The sequence below is a fragment of the Dipodomys spectabilis genome, unplaced genomic scaffold (assembly GCF_019054845.1).
Source record: "Dipodomys spectabilis isolate Male_0828 unplaced genomic scaffold, ASM1905484v1 ptg000003l, whole genome shotgun sequence".
Lineage (NCBI taxonomy): Eukaryota > Metazoa > Chordata > Mammalia > Rodentia > Heteromyidae > Dipodomys > Dipodomys spectabilis.
Genome location: NW_024870680.1, coordinates 13,439,005 through 13,458,343, shown reverse-complemented (window position 1 = coordinate 13,458,343; position 19,339 = coordinate 13,439,005). Strand labels below are relative to the sequence as shown.

Here is a 19,339-nt window from a genome sequence, read left to right as displayed (position 1 = left end):
TGGCAGGACCAGAGCTGAACGCCAGGTAGGATTCCACATCTGTCCTATATAGACCTTTCTGAGCAGTGTACCCTCCCCCAGGGGGAGGCAGGGTCCCCTGTCTGTGGTTCCAGCGGGCCCTGGCTTCACTCCTGTCCCAGGACTGTTGCCAGTATCAGTGAGTGTTCCTTCCTGCCACCCGCTCACCTACGCCAGCAGAGCACAGGGTCTTCAGTACCCAACAGTGTATACAGATGGTTTATGATGCCTCTTAATAAATGGAAGGGTAGGTAGCATTTTAGGTAAGTGGGAAGCTCAGCCTTAGCCCAGCTAATCCCAGCCTTAACCCAGCTAATCCCAGCACCACTGGCCAAGGCGCTTTTGCATGTGCAGCCAAAGGAGACTGAGCCGAAGGAAAAGAACACAAGCGCCCTCAGACCGTCCGGCACGTGCTCAGTTTCCCGGCCCACGTTCTAGCTGCCGGGCCGTACCAAGTCTCTGGGGGAGGCCGAGGGCGCGAGCTGAGAAGGCATCTGGAGTAACCAGGCGCTCCACTTGAGACGGGCAGTCAAGCTCCAGGTTTGGACTATGTTCTGTCCAGCTGGGGCAGGGCAGGCCCAGGCAGGGCCGGAGAACGAAAGGTACCAAGCCAAGACCGAGGCGCGCCACCCCCCGCGAGGACGTGGGGTGAGCCGCGGGGGTGGAACGGCCCGCCCCGCCTCCCCGCATCGCGCCCCGCCCCCCGCATGGCGCCCCGCCCCTCCGCGTCGCGCCCCGCCCCGTTGTGAGGTTATAAAGCGCGCTCCGAGCCCGCCGCGGGCTCAGTGGCCGCGCCTCGCTCGCTTTCTGGCTGCTCGGCGCACCGCCGCCGGCCACTCGTCCCAGCTCCGGTGCCGAGGCCGCCAAGGCTTAGGCACCGTCCCCAGGCTCCCGTGCTCTGCGCGAAGCCCTGGCCCCGGTGGCCAGGGCATGGGCCAGGGGCGCGGCGTGAAGCGGCTTCCCTCCGGGCTGTGAGCTGCACTGGCTTCAGCATGAAGACCCTCATAGCTGCCTACTCAGGGGTCCTGCGAGGCGAGCGCCGCACCGGCGCTGCCCGGGGCGAAAGCTCGAATGGAGGAGGCGAGCTGTCCCCAGAGAGATCTGGGAAATGGGGTGAGTGCCACACCTGGGGCTTTCTTTCATCCTGGGGACATGAAACTGCATACCTGTGCTGGAGGGCTGACCAGTGAAGATGAGGTCCCAGCTCCTCCCTCTCCTCTCCTTTCCTCTTCCCTCTTTTCTGGGACTGGGTCTGTGTATCCTGGACTGAGCTCGAACTCACGATCTCCCCTGCTGATGCCTCCTGGGCGCCAGCATTGCAAGCATTCTCCACCATGTCCTAAATCTTCCTTTGAGGGGGGGGGGGGGGGTGCTGGAGGGGAGGCTCTCCCGACCTCCATCATCTTGTTCATCTGATCTAGGCAGCCAGGCAACCTAGACAAGTCTAGGTTCATTCTCTCCCCATTCTGGCACTCATTGATTTTTGCAACATGGGTTACATCACTTCCAGTCCCCCAGCTTATGATAAGGGCGACACCATCCACCCTTTTCAGTTATTCAGGATATTTAGCTCCTCCCCAGCATCACCCCCCATCCTCCACCCCCATACTGTTTCTGACCCCTGGCAGTTCCCTCCCTTCTCTCCTTCACCAGGTGGAACAAACTTTGGCTTGAGAGACAGGAGGCAGCCGGGTAGAAAGGTTTGGTAATCTCCTAAAGCAGCCACTGGATGGGGTACATGCCTGGCTAAAACGGGTGTACCCATACTGTCTTCGGTCCCACTCCCATCTGCCAGCCCAGACTGCAAAGCCCATTCAGTAACAACTCTTGAGCATGGTGTACTCTGGATATACTTAGAAGGAGGGGGCTGGATGTCCTCCAGGGTAGCACTGAGGTCCTCAGTGAATTAGGGGCAGAGTTGAAATCAAATGCCTGTTTTTCCTGTGCAAGGAAAAGCATTCCTTTCACTCCCACTCTCTTTACCTACTCTTAGAGAAACTGAGGCAGTCCCCCCCCCCTTGAGTGGGGGATTAAATACAAATCTAGGAGACCCTGGGAAGTCATCTCAATTGTCTTGGTCCATTTTGCATGAACATTCTCCTCCTGCCAGGCATCGGTGGCTCATGCCTATAATGCTAGCTACTCAGGAAGCTGAGATCTGAGGATTGCAGTTCAAGGCCAGCCCAGGCAGGAAAGTCTGTGAGACTCTTATCTCCAATAAACCACTCAGAAAATGGAAAGTGGTGCAGTGGCTCAAGTAGTAGAGTGCTCACCTTGAGCTGAGGAGCTGGGGGACAGTGCCCAGGCCCAGAAGTTCAAGCCCCAAGACCAACCAAAAACAACAACAACAAAAAACTCTCCTCCTAAGCCAGTATTCTGCTTGCTGAACTTCTCTAAGGTGGTGTTTTTCTTTAGTAGTTAACTGCCTGCTCTGTTCACCTTCATAATGAAAAATAATCTTTTAGTGAAAAAAAATTTTTTTTTGGTCATGGGGCTTGAACTCTGGGCCTGGGAGCTATCCTTCAGCCCTTCAGCTCAAGGATAGTGCTCTATCACTTGAGTCACAGGTGCCACTTCTGATATTCTGGTCGTTAGTTGGAGATAAGAGTCTCAAGGACTTTCCTGCCTGATCTGGCTTTTAACGGTGGTCCTCAGATTTTAGCCTCCTGAGTAGCTAGGATTACAGGCCCAGCACCCTGCTTGAAAATCTTAATATATAGTCAGATAAGGAGAAAATAAAAAATTACTGGTAGAGCCAGGCACTAGTAGCTCATACTTGTAATCCGAGCTGCTCAGCAGGCTGAGATTTGAGCATCATGGTTTGAATCCAGCCTGGGCAGGAAAGTCCATGAGACTTAGCTCCAATTAACCACCAAAAAGCCAGAAGTAGAGCTGTGGTGCAAGTGACACTGTGTTAGCCTTGCACATAAATGCCCTGAATTCAAGCCCCAGGACTGGCACCAAAGGAAAAAATAAACTATCCAATGATAGTTTTCTATTAGCATTAGTATTTCCTCTATACTGGTTATACACAAAACCTTGAGGACATGTTGTAGATACAGTTCCGAATTATGTTTTCTCCTTAAGCTTATATCATGAATATTTCTTGCTGTTAATCAAAATCATTTCTAATGTGCTGGCTGGAGTGACCAGTCTCCATTTAACTGTCTTAACATTGACATTATTCCTTGTGGTTATCTGACTTTCTTCTTAGTCTGGGTGCTTCACATTGCCCTTGGAAAGGTACTGAGCTTCTTTCTCTATCCTAGAGTGAGAGCCTCATCTGTCCCACCCACCAGCCAATAATCTCTGACAGCTTCTTTTCCCACTCAATGTGCCCTATTCACTGTGCCCTTTGATGCACTTACCAGGGAAAGAAAGGACTTGCCCATGTTCATGTGTTTACAATGTTTTTGTCTTTGGATAATGGATTAGGACATTTTCTCTGTGGTGATTCTCCCTGGGGATCCCTTCCTATACTCTGCTGTCCACAGGCTGTGAGCTGTGTCTTCCAGGAGCCCATGACCCTCAGTTCTCATATTTTAGAGTTTGTTACTAAAGAGAATTTATAGTCCAGAAGATGTTTTTGACCAAGTCATTTCATATCATACCAGCAGAATTTCCCATGTTGTTATCAGATCTTGGAAATATGAATTATAAAAAACAGGCACAAGAATCCATCATGGAATGTAGCAAGGGCTAATATGAAATGCAAACCAGTCAGTTCATCTCTGAGATTTACTTTGGTAACAGACTAGGTAGGGTAGGGGAGGGTGCTGAAGCACATTTGGGTAATCTTGACATCTCTGTTGCACCCAGTGTCTTTGAAGACACTCCCTAGTGACCTAGTTTGCCTCTGCAGATAATTTCCCACTGCTTTGACATAGTGTAAACACTTTGTTGGTGACAGTATTCAAGGAGAGCCCATGGATTCTATGAAGGGAAGTGCAGAGCTGGGTGAGTGATAATAAAAGATACCTTGGTGTCTGGTTTCTTTGTAGGAAAGTGGGTGATAGGTATATATTGGGGACTGTAATAGGGTTAATTTGTCTTGGTATCTCCTAATACCTACAGTACTTCCCTGGGCCAGGTATGGGAGCTGTAGTTGGTTGTATGTATACTCACACTCTTTGGGCCATAACCCCTTGGGTGCTTGCCTGTATCCTTGGGGTTCAACACAGGATCCTGCACATGGTGGTGGTAAAATTCTTAAGCTGATGTCTGCAGGGCTCCAAAGAACCAAGCTGGGAATAAGGATGTATTATAGGGGTCAGATATGGATATAGTAGAAGAATCCTTTCTAACAGCTGTTGCGTGAGCTCATACATAAACCAAGAGGATGGGAAGGAGCTTCCCAATCTTCCATCCCTGGGGGTCTGCGACGGAGACTCCAGAGAGGGAGTGAAATGTCACTCTCATGTTCCCCCTCCCTCAATTCTAGTTAGCTTTTACCCCCTCCTGTCATCACTTTGGAGCTACACACTTTGGAGTTACCTATAGTGCCAAGGGTGGGGAAAGGAGGGCCAACAGTTTTATTAGCAGGCCGATGACTCCATAGCCAGTGTGGAAATCTTGCCTTATCCTCACTCACCTGCCCTTAAATTCTGCAGCAAGTATTTGAGTCATAAAACATAGGCATCTGTTGTTGCTGGATCCGGCCCAACCCTCATGGCACAGATGGGAATGCTGAAGTCCCCAGAGAGAAGAGACTTATTCAGAGGTGGGAAAGCCAGCCTAGAGCCCAAGTATGTGGTTAGCCTCCCTATACCAATGAATTATAGCCGGGTCCGGGAAGGGCTAAGCACTGCTCAGTGTGGGAGTTCTGCAATTTGCTGAATGAGTGGCATGAATGAGTTGTTGATGGGAGGCAGCTCCTCTTTCCCAAGCTTGAGCTCTGGTGGATGGAGGCACCAGCAGCCCCTTTTCTTCCCTTTCCCTTAGAACAGATGAACTGCTTGCTGCCACCTACTCTCCCATACTTCAGTCCTAAATTCTTCCTCAGGACCTCTGAGGCTACATGAGCAACTACCACTATCTCACAGCCTCCTGTCCTCCAGACCATCTCAGGGTCTATGCACCTGCTGCCTCCTGCCTCCTTCAGGTCTGCCTTCTGGGCATTCAGACTTCTTTCAGAAACTTTCCCTAGCCACCCCACCAGAAGAAACCCTCTCCTTCCCCCTCCCCATCTCACCACATCTTGTAGTTACATAGCCCTTACTATTGCCTAAATATCTTGTACATCTGTTTAGATATTTGTCTCTACCATAAGAATGTCAACTCTTGTCTGTCTTCCTCAACCTTGTGTTTCTAGCATCTAACACTCTGCCACAGGTAGTAGGTGCTCAGTAAATATTTGTTAAAACGAATGAATCATTAATGGGATTTCCTGGCCCCCTTGGTAGGAAGCCTTGCTGTTAGCTTCTAGGTGATTTTGAGCTTTTCCCAGCCCTCCTCTCTGCCTGCCTATGCTGGTGGCTGAGGCTTGAAGCTAGTTGCTTCCCCAGAGACCCTCACACTCTGGTGAGCTAGCCACAGGGATCAGCACCTGGTAGGTGAAACCACACTCATCATGGTTTACCTCATGGTTTCTAGCACTAGAAGCCCAGAGAGATCCAAGATCCTTGCCATGCTTTTTCTCTAACACATGGCTGGGTAACTCACTGCCTTTCTGTAGATCTCATTTTCCCATCTCCAAAATAGTCAAAAATCCGAGACTCTCAGAATGAGAGTGGGAAAGTGCTTTGTAAACTAACTGAATAGTTTTGTGTGAATGATTCCTCGCCATTTGTTCTCTGATATGTGCAGTCAGTCCCAGCTCACCTGTGGACACTTATGCTCTGAGAATCTATATCTATATAGATCTATATATGTATCTATATGTCTACCAAAATACCAGCCTTTGAGAAAGATAATTGGAGGGGGGGAATGTGTACAGTGTGAGCTAAGCACTATCAAAGAAGGAAGAAGTGGCAACTGGAAAGTCTAGGGGGTGAAAGAACTAAATCAGAGAGTAAGAGAGAGTCCCTGAAACTGGTGATCTTTAGTCTGGGTCTTGAAAGATGCCCAGGGATCTTTAGCCTTAGAAAGACAAATAAGAACATCCAATACAAGAGAGTATAAATAAAGCATGTGCAGACTGACTACAGGCCTCAATTGACCAATTTGGGCTATGGTCCTGGTGTAGAGAGGCAGAGACAAGGGAGACAGGATGCTACAATGTACAGTTCTACAATGACTTTTCCTGGGAAGGAGCCTGTGGAAGTAAGAGTTGACTGGCCTCTAGAACTTCCGGTGCTTGGATCTAGGGTACATGCATCCCTATTCTGCCACTGCGCTATCCTGAATCCTCAGCAGGCCACTGTCTTTTTGCTGTGCAAAATAGACAGCTATATAGTTATGATGTTGAACCTAAGAGCTTTATATGAGCTTTATATAAAGCTTAAGCTTTACAAAGCTTAAGCTCCTGTTTTTAGAGCCTTTACAAGTTCCCAGTAGAAGTCTAGTTCAGGAGCCTCTTGCTCTGCATGCATCTACTTCCTGTGTGGCCTTGGGTAAGACCCTCAGCCCCATCCTACTGCATGCTGTCCTCTGGTGTTCCTACTCACTCTGCTGGAGGAGTGTGATGCCAGTCCTGCCTCAGATGCTCTGGGCCAGACTCTTCCTCATTCTTGTCTCTGTGTCACTTGTGGAAATGGAGTTTGTTCTTGCTTGGGGCCCAGGTAGGCACTCTAGAAGAACCTGCCTCCCCACACTTGCTGTAGATTGTCACAGGGGCCTATTTTGAGGACTGCTTGGTGACGCATATGCCAGCTAACAGTGTTACCATGGTACCCCCTCCTACTCCAGTATTCTTGAATGTTCTGGATCAGAAGGTAGGGGTGGAGAAGGCGGACCATTGTGGTCCTCAGCAGTTGTATCACAGTCCTAGCTATAGCTCTAGGGTGTCCAGAACATAGCATTCTACAAAGCCTATTTCCTTGGCCTCACCATCTCAAACTCTACCTTTCTTTATGAAGACAGAACTGTAGTAGTCCAAGAAGGGTTAGTGTTCTCTTTATTTAGGAGGATCTTTTATGGATTAAAAATAATAATTGATAAATTCTAGCAGATCACAGAAGGTTCAACTTGGCAAAGCCTCAGACTTCAGCTGTTCCACTAATTTAGTGCCAAGGGGAAAGAGATGTAGAGAGAAGAGGAAGAGGCCCAGGTCCCCAGCAAGTCTGTGGAGATGCAGGATTTCTAGTTTCCTGCAACAGGCCTTGAAAAGTTAAGCCTGAAGACTGCCTTCAGGTTGGATGTCTAGTATTTTGGTTTTTCCTTTAGGCCAGATGTCCCAGTGGACTCTGTTTAATGACACCTAATTTCCAAAACAGAGTCCTCAAATGAAATTGCTAGTCTTTGCAGAAAAGGATTCAACAATGTGTTATGACCAGATGAATGATTAGCTCTCTGTTCCATCTGAAGTTGGAGGGAATGGGGCAGTGGCTGGCTGTCCTCCTGGCCTTCAGGGTGGAGGTCAGCACTCTCTGGCCTTCCAGTCCCTCACGGCCCCCTCTCCATTCTCATAGTCTGTTTTTCAGGTGACTGAAACTCTTACACTTCAGTTCTTAAACATGTGTTCCCTCTCCAGGCCTTTGTCTGCACCATGGACAGGATTCTACGACCTGGACTCTTAATTCCTTGCATTCCTCTTGTCAGTCTGGCTTCTCTCCTGAACTATTAAATCTTACAGCTGAGAAATTAGATTTAATAGCTGGGAAAGCATCCCTAAGAAATCTTCCAGGCTAAGCCAGTGGCTCATGCCTATAATGCTAGCTACTTAGGAGGCTGAGATCTGAAGATCATGGTTCAAAGCCAGCCTTAGCAGAAAAGACCATGAGACTCTTATCGCCAATTAACCACCAGAAAACTAGAAGTGGGGCTGTGGCTCAAGTGGTGGAGCACTCACCTTTAGCTGAAGAGCTGAGAGACAGTGCCCAGGCCAAGAGTTTAAGCCCCATGACCAACAAAAAAAGAAAGAAAGAAAAAAAAGAAATCTCCCCAGCTAGATTAGGTTCCTTCCCTTGGTGCCTCACCCTGGCTGGCCCACCATCTTGCTTCCCCAGAAATCATGGGGTGAGAAGATTTAAGAACTGATCTCAGTTGGGTGCTGGTGGCTTACACCTGTAATCCTAACTATTCAGGAGCCTGAGATCTGAACTTGGACGTTTAAAGCCAGCAGAGATAGGAAAGTCTGTCAGACCTTTATCTCCAGTTAATCACCAAAGAGTTAGAAGTAGAGCTGTGGCTCAAGTGATAAAAATGAGCACCTTGAACAAAAAAAGCTCAGGGATGGTGCCCAGGCCCTGAGTTCAAGCCCCAGGACAGACAGACAGACAGACAGACAGACACAGACACACAGACACACAGACACACAGACACACACACACACACACACACACACACACACACACACACACACACGAACAGATCTCAATTTGTGGATGGTCCCCAGGTTGTATAAGACCAATCGAGTCATTTGGTACACAACAGGCTTCTCACCAGCTGCCTGCCACAACCTGCCTGTATTAACAATTTTATATGACTTATGAATGATGTTTTAAAAAATCCAAATAGCCCTTAGAGAAAGAAAGGTTCCCCATCCTTGATAGCAGGTGCCCAAGAAGCAGAGAAGAGGCAGGGTTAGGAGGCTCTGCACCCAGAGCAGAGTACAGCATGTAAAGAGCACTTAGAATGGACAGAGTATTGGGGTCCACCCTTCTCTCATTTTGCTGCAGCCTTCACTTGAGTCCACCCCTCCAGCTAGGAGAGACCCTTCTTTCCTAATTCCCCAGTTCAATCTACCAATAAGTAGGCTTATCTCTGTTCAAGACAGCATCTTGAAGCATTCATTTGGTAAACATGACCCTGTACCTACTCCCTGTCAGATCTCCCAGGTGAAAGAGACATAGCTTCTTACAAACAAACACACCCTCTCCTATGGTGAGAAAGATTGGATATAGGAGTGAGGTGGGGCTCCTGCTGAGCATAGCCAGTCCAACCTGGGCAAGAAGGACTCTGTGCTCCTGGCAGAGACCTGGTTAAGTACATGCATAATGACTGATCAATCTAGTCTTCGAGGTGAGAGGACTTTTTCTAGGGGTACTGCGCAGGGTAGACCCAAGAGAGCAAGGGACTCCTAGGAAGAAGCCTCTGGCCTAGCATGTGGTGAGGTGCTGAACAGGTCTGCTAGGGCCTAAGACCCTAATAACAGCAAGTATAACCCTCCACAATGGGCAGTTCTGCCACATCTGCCCCTGTCTTCATCCTGTATAGGTTTTCACTGAAAGTGGCTACTCTGGGGTATGCCTAAGGCACTTGGTATATTGGCTCCATGTCTCGTGCAACTTACCTCTAGCTCTTTGGAGTAGTTTGGAGGTAATGTCTTTACCTCTCAAGCCCAGGCAGTGCTTGGGTACAGATGAGTCCAAGGGCTGGGAAGGTGGCTCAGTGGTAGAGCGCTTGCCTTGCATGCCTGAGGCCCTGGGTTCGATTCCTCAGCACCACATAAGCAAAAAAAAAAAAGCCAGAAGTAGCGCTGTGGCTCAAGTGGTAGAGCGCTAGCCTTGAGCTGAAGAGCTGAGGGACAGCGCCCAGGCCCAGAGTTCAGGCCCCACGACCGGACCAAAAAAAAAAATAAAAACAAAAACAAAAAAACAGATGAGTCCAAATATATCATCCCTTGGCTTGAGGTATGAGCAGGATGCCACACTACTTAGGGAACCCAAAGGGCCATTTCCACCTCTGCTGCCTCCCTGGCCAGACACTGCTTGGCCTTTTTCCTTCAGTGCTTTGGATTTCTCACAAGGATCCTGAGTGGTAAGTAAGGAGGACAGTGAGTCTTGAGAGAAGTGATTTTCAAGACCCCATAGCAGGAAGCATCAGAGCCAGGGTTTGAATGCAGTCTCTCGCCCACACCTCTGCTCCAAGGCAGGGCAGGTGTTATACACATTAGACCTGAGAAGACACAGAAGCTCACTTGATAATTAACTGGCATTCACATAGATCTTTACTTTTTTATGATGCTTTTTCCTGTACATTATCTCATTTAATTCCCTTCATAATCTGTCCAGGTAGATATTAGTCCCATTGTACAGATGAGGAAACTGAGGCTTGCATAGGAAGTGACTCATTCAGGCCATACTTCCTGCACAGTAGGGGCCAATTTTCCTGGCTCCTGCCCTTGCATCTTCTTTGGGATTGTGTGTCTCTTCCCTCCTCAGATGCCGGTAGTGGAGGTGGCAAAGGAAACAGACACGCACATTATGCACTGTGTAGGGCAATGTTTCCCTATGTGCTGAGTGCCTTCTTTCTCATTCCTCTGCCTATGTCTTGCTCCAAATTCCTTTTCTTCCTATCTCTCATCCCCACTTCATGTTACACATCACACGTTGGTATATAGCTGCTTTCTCTCTCGCTCAGCCCAGTCTAAGCTTCTTCACAGGCAGAACATTGTCTGCTACTTCCCTGTTCTTTCTTTCCTTAGTGGCTACCATTAGTCCTTGGCACCTTGTAAGCACTTTGTTTCTGGCCCCACCCACCTTACCTCTTCCAGGAAACCACCCTGGATTACTCAGTCCTATTTCTCTATCCTCAGCTTTTCTTCTACGGAAGCCTGACTCTCTCCTCCCCTTTCTTGGCCTTTTGGGCACCTATTTTTGGAGCAGTTCCCTTAGCCACAGTGTCCTCTCCCCTCGTTTCTTTCTAGACTTGCTCTTGGAGAAGCCTCAGGGCCTCCTTGATGCCTCTCTGTTGCTGCCTTCACTCTCCTACCTCTTCTCTTAACAGGAGGCTTTGACTCCATGCAGCTCTTGACAAGCTGATTGCTCACTATTGATACCCTTCCCACTCAGATACATGGTACTCAGGTACCAGTCTCACCTTCCAAATCCCATGTGTCCTGCACACACTTCCTCCCTTCATCTCCCTCGTAGTCCTACAGGGTTTCCTTTCCTTTATATGAGGAGAAGATGATAACTAAAGTGAAGGGAAGGTTAGGTGACCTAGATAGTCAGGCAGGGAAGACTGACCCAGGGTCTAAGGGGCTGTTCAGACTCTGCCACTCTTAGGCAAGTGTAGGGAGAGCCTGGGAAACTCTGGTTTCATCAGCATGGGGGTGTGGCCTCCCTGGCCACTCTGATTATCAGATGTAAAGCAAGAAGGTTGCAACACACCTGCCTGCCACCACCTCAGTCTTGCCTGGCCTGTTTGCAGCTATTTGATCTAGTGCCGCAAACAGCTCTAGTGTCACCTGGCAGCAGGTAATCCACAGCTATTTGGTCTAGTGCTACAGGTGGCTCTAGTGTCATCTAGCAGCAGGTTATCTGTGGTGGGAAAACCTAGGTGGGGTTCACAATGCCCCCACAATCAGTTGCACAAGACTTCACAGTGCATATTATCAATGCATGTTATCCAGTGTGAGGCCGAGTGAGCATCCCTCCTTAGCTGGTATCTTTCTAGAACCTGGGTGTAGACAGCTGTGTAGTAAGGATCATCCCTCAGTGACATGATATTGTAGAAATGTTGAGAAACCTGTACCAGATTCCTGCTTACAAGCTTAACCTCTTTTGCTTTACCTTGCTTCAGTTTTCCTCTCTCTAAAGTGAGGTTGTTAGTCCTCTGCCTTCTCCACCCTTCCAGGGAGAGCTATGGGGCACAGCTGTGGGACACACTGTACCACTAAGAGGGAGGAAACTGCTTTCTGGATGACAAGGAAGTTTCTTGGAGCTGCTCTATATCTCCTCTCCCTCTACTCTTCCTAAATTAGAGAGCAAATGAGCTGTGTCCAATGAATGGGTCTCTCTTGAGATTAGGCACCTTTGGGAAGAGTCAAGCTCTGTCACTGTCTTGCTGAGATGATTTGGATTTGGGTCACCATCAAAACAGGTGTGAGGATATTCAAATGCAGGAGTCTGCGTGCCTGTGCAAGGGCTTTGGAGGCCCAAAGCTCTGTGGGCCCCTTGGACTTAGCCCTGCATAGAGTCCATAGGAATGTCCAAAGCAGCCTTTCTTTTCTCCTCTCTCAGCAAACTTTATGAGCACCTGTTCCATGTCAAGCTCTGGCAGGTCACTGCAGACCCAGATATGCATCAGACAAAGTCCTGGGCTTAGGCAGCTCTGGATCTCATGGAATCAACTTGGACTAGGCAATGAGCAAAAAAAGAAGGGGCCTTGTGCTAGTCCCTCCTGACTTCATTGCTCTAAGGTGGTCCTTAGAGTTCTCAGAGAAGGACTGATCCTCTACCTCTGGTGGCTTCTTGGAAGAAATACTGGCCACTTGTGATTTAGAAAGATGAACTTTATGTCATTGTTCATCATCAGTGGACACAACAGAGTGGAGCAGTGACTCACTTAGGCCCACTGGGGGCTTCCACTGGGGCCTGGGGCTCAGCATCTGTAGATAGCTAAAACGGGCTGGGACCTGAACCACGCAAAGCCACATCCTCCTCCAGCTTCCTTCTCCAGGCAGCCATCACTGCCTCCTACAGAAATCCTAGCACACACACCCCTCCCCTTCCCAGTTTGCATTCTCACCTTGTTGGCACAGTGAATGCCGGGCAGTGGTTGAGACTGGGTATGTTAGTGTGAGAATAGAATGGACTGATGGAAGAGTCTGCCTGAGCTCTGGCTCTGGACTTGGGACACTGTTCTCTGGCTCCTGGGTTTCCTTGGTAAAATGGGATGAAAGTGGGACAACATGGGCTGTGAGTTCTTTCCCTCTGACTCTATTAAACTTAGCAGGGAGATTGAGATGAGGCAAAGAAAGAACTTTTAGGTTTTCTCAGTTGTTTCAGGTGGGGTGTGTCACTGGTAAAGTTCTGCATGGATACCCCTGAGCCAAAGTGCTGCCACCAGACATAGTTGGCTGGCTCTGACCCAAAGGCAGGGGCCCTCATAAGATGCAGCCTGTCTTGCTTTCCCAGAAGTGAGCCTCTAGTGCTGGCCTTTGGGGTCCTGCCTGCAGTGGAAAGCAGGCAGCCATGAGAAGACAGCCAATCCTCTGCCCTCCCTGGCCTCTGCTTTCTGCTCAGCAGAAGGAAGGCTCCAAACTCTCTCCCTTCTCCCAGTCTTGTTCTGGGACCTTTAAAGTCCTGATCCCCAGGACTTGTCAAAACTCTTTTAAGCCAGGCCCAAAGAAACATAGGTCCCATGGTTTCCCTTATTTGCAATAACTAGTATATGTCTGAGTCAAGTAAAAAAGGTCAGATAAGTTGATGTTAGGGGAATGAACCCCAAGATAAGTATTCAAATGTTTTTTTGTTTTTTTTTTCCTTTCATGCAACTGTTTCTAACATATTTATAAGATGATTTCTATGTTGCTTTGTATGTCCCACCCCCACAGTATAACCCATGCTTTCACTGTACTTGATGTTGGTATAATTTGTGGAGGGGAAGGGCAAAAACAAATTGTTTAACTAGGGATACAGGTGGACTCATTGCAGCAATGAGATGTACAAGTCGTTATGTTGAAAATGAACTTTACAACTTTGGTGGGGGGGAGGTAGGGGGGAGAACCGGGTCGGGGGAGGGGGGAGGATGAGAAGGGATGGGAAGGGGAAACAAAGAGGAGGCAACAATGCTTGATAAGAAATGTACTCTTTATCTTGCCCATGTAATTGTAACTCCTCTGTATGGTATTCTCACAATAAAAAATAAAAAATAAAACCACTTTGCCTGATTAGATCCAGGCAGCACAAGTAATACTGATGCTGTGTTCCTAGACCACACTGAGTAGAAAGTGCTTTTTGTCCCCTCTCCAGAGAGGACACTGGCCAACCATTGACTTGCCCACCATTAATCTACTGCTGATAGCTATGGCTGCTGGCAGGTGACATGGCCATTTGGCAGCTCAAGCCTGGTTTGGGGCCTCATTTCCCTCCCTTATATACTTACCCATGTCTCTTCTCACACTCACCATACCTAATACCTACTACTACCTGGATGACCTTAAAGTGGGCAGGTCCCGTATCTGGGCTTTGGTATCTATTGGACTCTGCTGGCTGAATGTAGAGGGCCCTCAGGCTCCAGAGTATGCTGTTGGGCCAATCTCAAGATGGAATTTTGATAGAAGGATCAAAGGATCAGATTACAGATGAACCCTCTGGAGTAGCTAGGAACCTAGCCTCTTTATTTGCTTGCAGGTTAAGGTGAAAGGTTTCAAGACCCTCAAGGACAAGGCTATGGCTGAGTCAACTGTCCTGAGTTTTTGAGCAGTGTATGGTGGGAGAATGCTTGGGCACACAACAGGCTCTCAGGGAAGCTATGTTTAGCAAAGGGCTCACAGCTTGGCTCAGCCAGGGAAGAGCGTGAATGGCCTTACTTTAGTCTAGGGCTAGAGGGATTGGCCATGGCCTAGAGGCCTTTCTGTGTTCTTCCTCAGTACGCTCCAGCAGGGCATCATCCTGGAGGTACAACCACAATGGCAATTAAGTAGGCACATCTTGTCCTGACCTCCAGACCTTGCACTTGCTTGGTAGCAAAGAATAGCTCCAGGCTGCCTGAAGTTCTCTGCCCCCAGGTACATTAGTGAATCAAAGATCCCCCTTGGCTCCTCTGTTAGTACTGTACTGATGTTAAAAGGAAATCTCTCTGCTTGTTATGAGGTGAGGGGGACTGGTGGTGTTGAGGGGGAAGCAGGAGTTCCAACTCCTTGGCAAAGGAGCATCAGTCCCTGGATAGAGGGGACAGAACAGGGGTTACTGATGCTCAAAGTACAGTTAGACACACATACAAAAAATTTGCAAATCAGATGTTGAACCTTTGTCCTTGGCCTCCCAGGTAGCAAAGGTTAAATATTTGTGCTAGTGCAGATAAAGGGTAGAGACAGGAGTTGGGAGCAGAACTGAGAGCATAGAACTGCTATTACAGAGGGATTAGCCAAAGCTCAACTCCAGAACTTGTCTGTGTGATCTCCCAGTGACCCTGAGAGGGCCATGCTCATGGTACATGTATAGAGACCAGGGACAGTGTCTGGTTCTGTGATCCATGTTCTCATGTTTGTGAAGGTACCTGCAAAATGTTGGGCTGGTATTGGAACCCCTGAAACTTCAGGAAAGGGTGGCATTTAACTGTCATCTCCCTCTGCCACAGGTACTGGCTCCAGCATCCTCTCTGCCCTCCAGGACCTCTTCTCCATCACCTGGCTCAACAGGTCCAAAGTGGAAAAGCAGCTACAGGTCATCTCGGTACTACAGTGGGTCCTGTCCTTCCTCGTGCTGGGTAAGTGTGGCAAGGAAGGAGCATGGGTGTGTGGACAGGACCCTGTCTCTAGCAGAGGTTAGAGTAGAAGCAACCTTCCCACAGCCTCTTCTCACTTTCTTCCACCTCTGTCTCTGATTTAAGGGCTCCATTCCTAAGCATGCCTGAGGAGAGTGTGGGAGGAGGTAGTGCAGTCCATTTTGCAGATGGGAAACCTTTCAGCTCAGAGAAGTAGGCAGCTTGTCCAAAGTCACTGGAATCAGGGCTCGTGGGACCCCTAAACCCTGTGCCCTTCCTATATTGTTAGCCTGCCACCCACAGAATTTTCCATGAGGTACATTGCTTTTTGCCTTTGGGGTATCTGAGGCCTGATTTGAGGCTTGACTGCTCTGAGACCTTATACAGGAGTCTTGTGTCCTGAACATTCTCCTTCTGACTCTGAGAACATATTGCTTATTTCTTGTGGCTTTTGTAGAAGCTGTGGAGTATGAAGGTAAAGGGAGGAGAGTATGGTAGTGTAGTTCCCATTGCAGAAGAGCTGTGTTAAGAAAGCACCCTGAGACCACAGCCCCAGTCCTCATCCTCTCTGCTGAATTCACTCTAGCCACAAGCCTCACTGCCTGGCTGCCATGTCAGCAAGGGGCAGATAGGATCTAGGAGGAGGGCATGCCTTGCTCTCCTGGAAACTTCTTCCCAGGCCTGTGTACCCAGCACAACAGGTCGCTTCCTGAACATGTCAGTACAGGCAGCCTTGCCACACTGCCTCCAGTGTATCCCTGTGTCTGTGGCCAGCCCTCTGGGCCGCTTGCTCTTCCTGCTATCCAGGCTACTGATGCTCAGTTGTGTTAACGCACAGCAGGCGTGGACACTTGGTAACCACACTACAGCCGGAGAGACAAATCCTACAGTGTGTCAGGCCCTGGATGTGTCCCCTCTAAAGGGAAACTCATAGAGGTTCAGTGGCAGCCCAAGGCTGATACTCATTAAATGATGAATGGAGGTTTGAATGGAAACCCAATGACTATTTATTTTTTTGGTCAGTCATGGGGCTGGACCTGGGTGCTGTCCCTGAGTTCTTCAGCTCAAGTTGATTGCTGTACCACTTGAGCCACAGTGCCACTTATGGTTTTCTGGTAGTTAATAGGAAGTAAGAGTCTCATGGACTTTCCTGCCTAGGCTGGCTTTGAACCATGATCCTCAGACCTCAGCCTCCTGAGTAGCTAGGATTACAGGCTACAGGCCACTGGTACCCAGCTCCCAATGACTCTTTAAAGAGTCATTGAACCCCCAAAGTTAGATGCAAGATTTAATATATCTATTTTATCAGTTGTGGGGCTTGAACTCAGGGCCTGGGTGCTGTCCTTGAGCTTTTGTGCTCAACACTAGGACTCTACCACTTTGAGCCACAGCTTCACTTCCTAGATGCCAGATTATATGCAAAATCATCTTGATATTTTTTTTGTGGAGAAAGTCCATAGCTGTCCTAAGACTCTTAGAGGGACATACAGCCTCAGAAAAAGAAGGAACAGAGATTTAGAGAATAGAGCAACTTAAATCTAGGACCCCAGCTTCCCAGCCCCCTGACTAGACTGCTCTACCAGCTCCCCTTTGTCCCCACTTGCACTCAGAAGCCACCATTCTCTCTGTCTTAGTGGGTCAGGTTTTGAGTAGCATGTATAGCCTCAACCCACGCAGGTGCACCCAATGGGGTCTGGCCCCAAGCTGTAGGTTAACAATCGTGCCCAACCACAGCCTAGAAACCTGCCTGAGCGAGTCTTCTCAACATCATTATGCAAGTGGGAGTCAGGCCTAGGTGGGGATGGGCAGGTCTGCTAAGCTGCTGCTAATTACTATCCCCTAGGAGCATCCCACACCTGCCTGCAGAGGCTCACCTGCTATTGAAAAGACTGCCCCACCTATCCCCAGCCTCCCTCTGGCTGGACCAGAGGTTTTACTATTTGTTGTGCATGGAGCCCTCTGATATTTCAGTGAATGCTGTGCGTGCGCTCTCTCTCTCTCTCTCTCTCTCTCTCTCTCTCTCCCTCTCTCTCCCTCCCTCTCCCTCCCTCTCCCTCCCTCCCTCCTCCCCTCCTCCTTTCTTTTGTGCCACTATTGGGGCTTAAATTCAAGCTATTTTTGCTTAAGCCTGCTGTTCTACCACTTGAGCCACAGCTCCACTTCTAGCTTTTTGGTGATTAATTGGCAATAAGTGTCTCATAGACTTTGCTATCTGGCCTGTCTTCCAACTGTGACCCTCAAATCTCAGCCTCCTGAGTAGCTAAGATTAGAGGTGTGAGTCACTAAGGCCAGGCTTTACTTTGTTTTATTTATTTTTATTTGCTGGTGCTGGAGTTTGAACCTAGGACTTTACTTACACTTGCCAGGCAGGCACTCCACTAAGCCACACATCCAGTTCTTTCTTTTTGCTTTTAAATTTGTAATAATACTGTACAAAGAACATTGGGTTTCAAAGGAAATCAGTGATGTGGAAATAAGGATCTAATGGAGTTAGTAGGCCTGAGTGCCTTGTGCCTGTAGTGCAGATATTAAAGGAAAGGAAATGAGGATGCAGATTCAAGGCCTGGATGGAGATTCAAGGCCTGCCTGGTCAACAAAGTTACTGAGATTCCATATCAACAAGTAAGCTAGATGTGGTGGTCATTTCTGTAATCTGAGCTACAAGCAAGGAATAAGTAAGAGGATCATTGTTCCGGCCATTTAAAAAAAAAAAAAAACCTGCAAGATCCTATATGAATCATAACTGAGGGGGCTGGGAATGTGGCTTAGTGGGTTCAATTCCTCAGTAGCACATACACAGAAAAGGCCAGAAGTGCTGCTGTGGCTCAAATGGTAGAGTGCTATCCTTGAGCAAAAGAAGCTCAGGGACATTGCCCAGACCTTGAATTCAAACCCCAGGACTGGCAGAAAAAGAAAAAAAAAGCAGAACTGAAGGGAAAAGGGCTAGGGCTTGGCTCAAGTGGTAAAAGTACCTGCCTAGCAAGCATGAGGCCCTGAGTTCAAGCTATAGTATTGCCACCCAAAAAAGTATTAAACTTGCAGGCATTTATAGTTAAAAAAAATCTAGCAGCAAGTATAATACTTAGTAATTCTTTTTCTTGTTGTTGTTGTGGGGCTTGAACTCTGGGCCTGGGTGCTGTTCCTCAGCTCTTCAGCTTAAGGCTAGCGCTCTACCACCACTTCCAGCTTTTCTGTGTATGTGGTGCTGAGGAATCAAACCCAAGGCCTCATGCATGTGAGGCAAGTACTCTACCACTGAGCCACCTTCCAGCCCAATACTTACTAATTCTTTTTATTAAACTGTTGTGAGACCTGGAAGCATTTTTTAATTAGCTTTTCAATCATCTTCTGGAAAGAAACATTCTGTGAAACATTACTTTTTAAAAAATGACTGTGGCTGGGAATGTGGCTTAGTGGTAGAGTGCTTGCCTAGTATGCAGGAAGCCCTGGGTTCGATTCCTCAGTACCACATAAATAGAGAAAGCCATAAGTGGCACTGTGGCTCAAGTGATAGAGTGCTAGCCTTGAGCAAAAGAAGCTCAGGGACAGTGCCCAGACCCTGAATTCAAGCTCCAGGACTGGCAAATAAACAAATAACTGTGATAAGGTATAGTCACTAGTGGGTATCATAAAGCTGGTACAGGGTATTTTCCATTTACAGAGGTATGACATAGCCCTTTCCTACATCTCTAATACTAGGGGAAACAATGAAAAAGACACTGATTGAAACTTGACTCTCCTTTTCTAGCAGAGGGCCCAAAAGATGTCATGTTCTTAGATAAGATTTCCTTTCATTAGTCACCCAATTCTCACGTTCTTCATGAACGCCAGCTAAAAACATTAAAAAAAATTAAAAGCCAGGAACCCTCCCCAAAAGAAACAAACCCAAAAGCAAAACAAAAACCCACAACTGAATTTCATACATAGCCAAATGAAGGCAAGTAGGATTCAACATAACTGTATTTTACCAAATCAATCATGGGGAATCTTTGAATGGTAAGGGTTTTGTAAAAGGAGATGCCAAGTAGCGCTTCAAAACCTCAGACCAGGGCTGGGAAGGTGGCTC

At 48.1% G+C, this 19,339-nt stretch overlaps 1 protein-coding gene across 1 annotated transcript in view; it reads left to right on the top strand.

Annotated features, from left to right (window-relative positions):
• Window positions 1-809: 809 nt before the first annotated feature.
• Dgat2 (diacylglycerol O-acyltransferase 2) overlaps window positions 810-19,339 on the top strand; it is a 36,385-nt gene continuing 17,855 nt past the window's right edge. Inside the window, exons 1-2 of the mRNA XM_042690069.1 lie at window positions 810-1,131; window positions 15,148-15,276. Of these exons, the coding sequence (XP_042546003.1) occupies window positions 1,011-1,131; window positions 15,148-15,276 (250 nt within the window). The 5' untranslated portion in view covers window positions 810-1,010. The remainder of the gene's footprint in view (window positions 1,132-15,147; window positions 15,277-19,339) is intronic.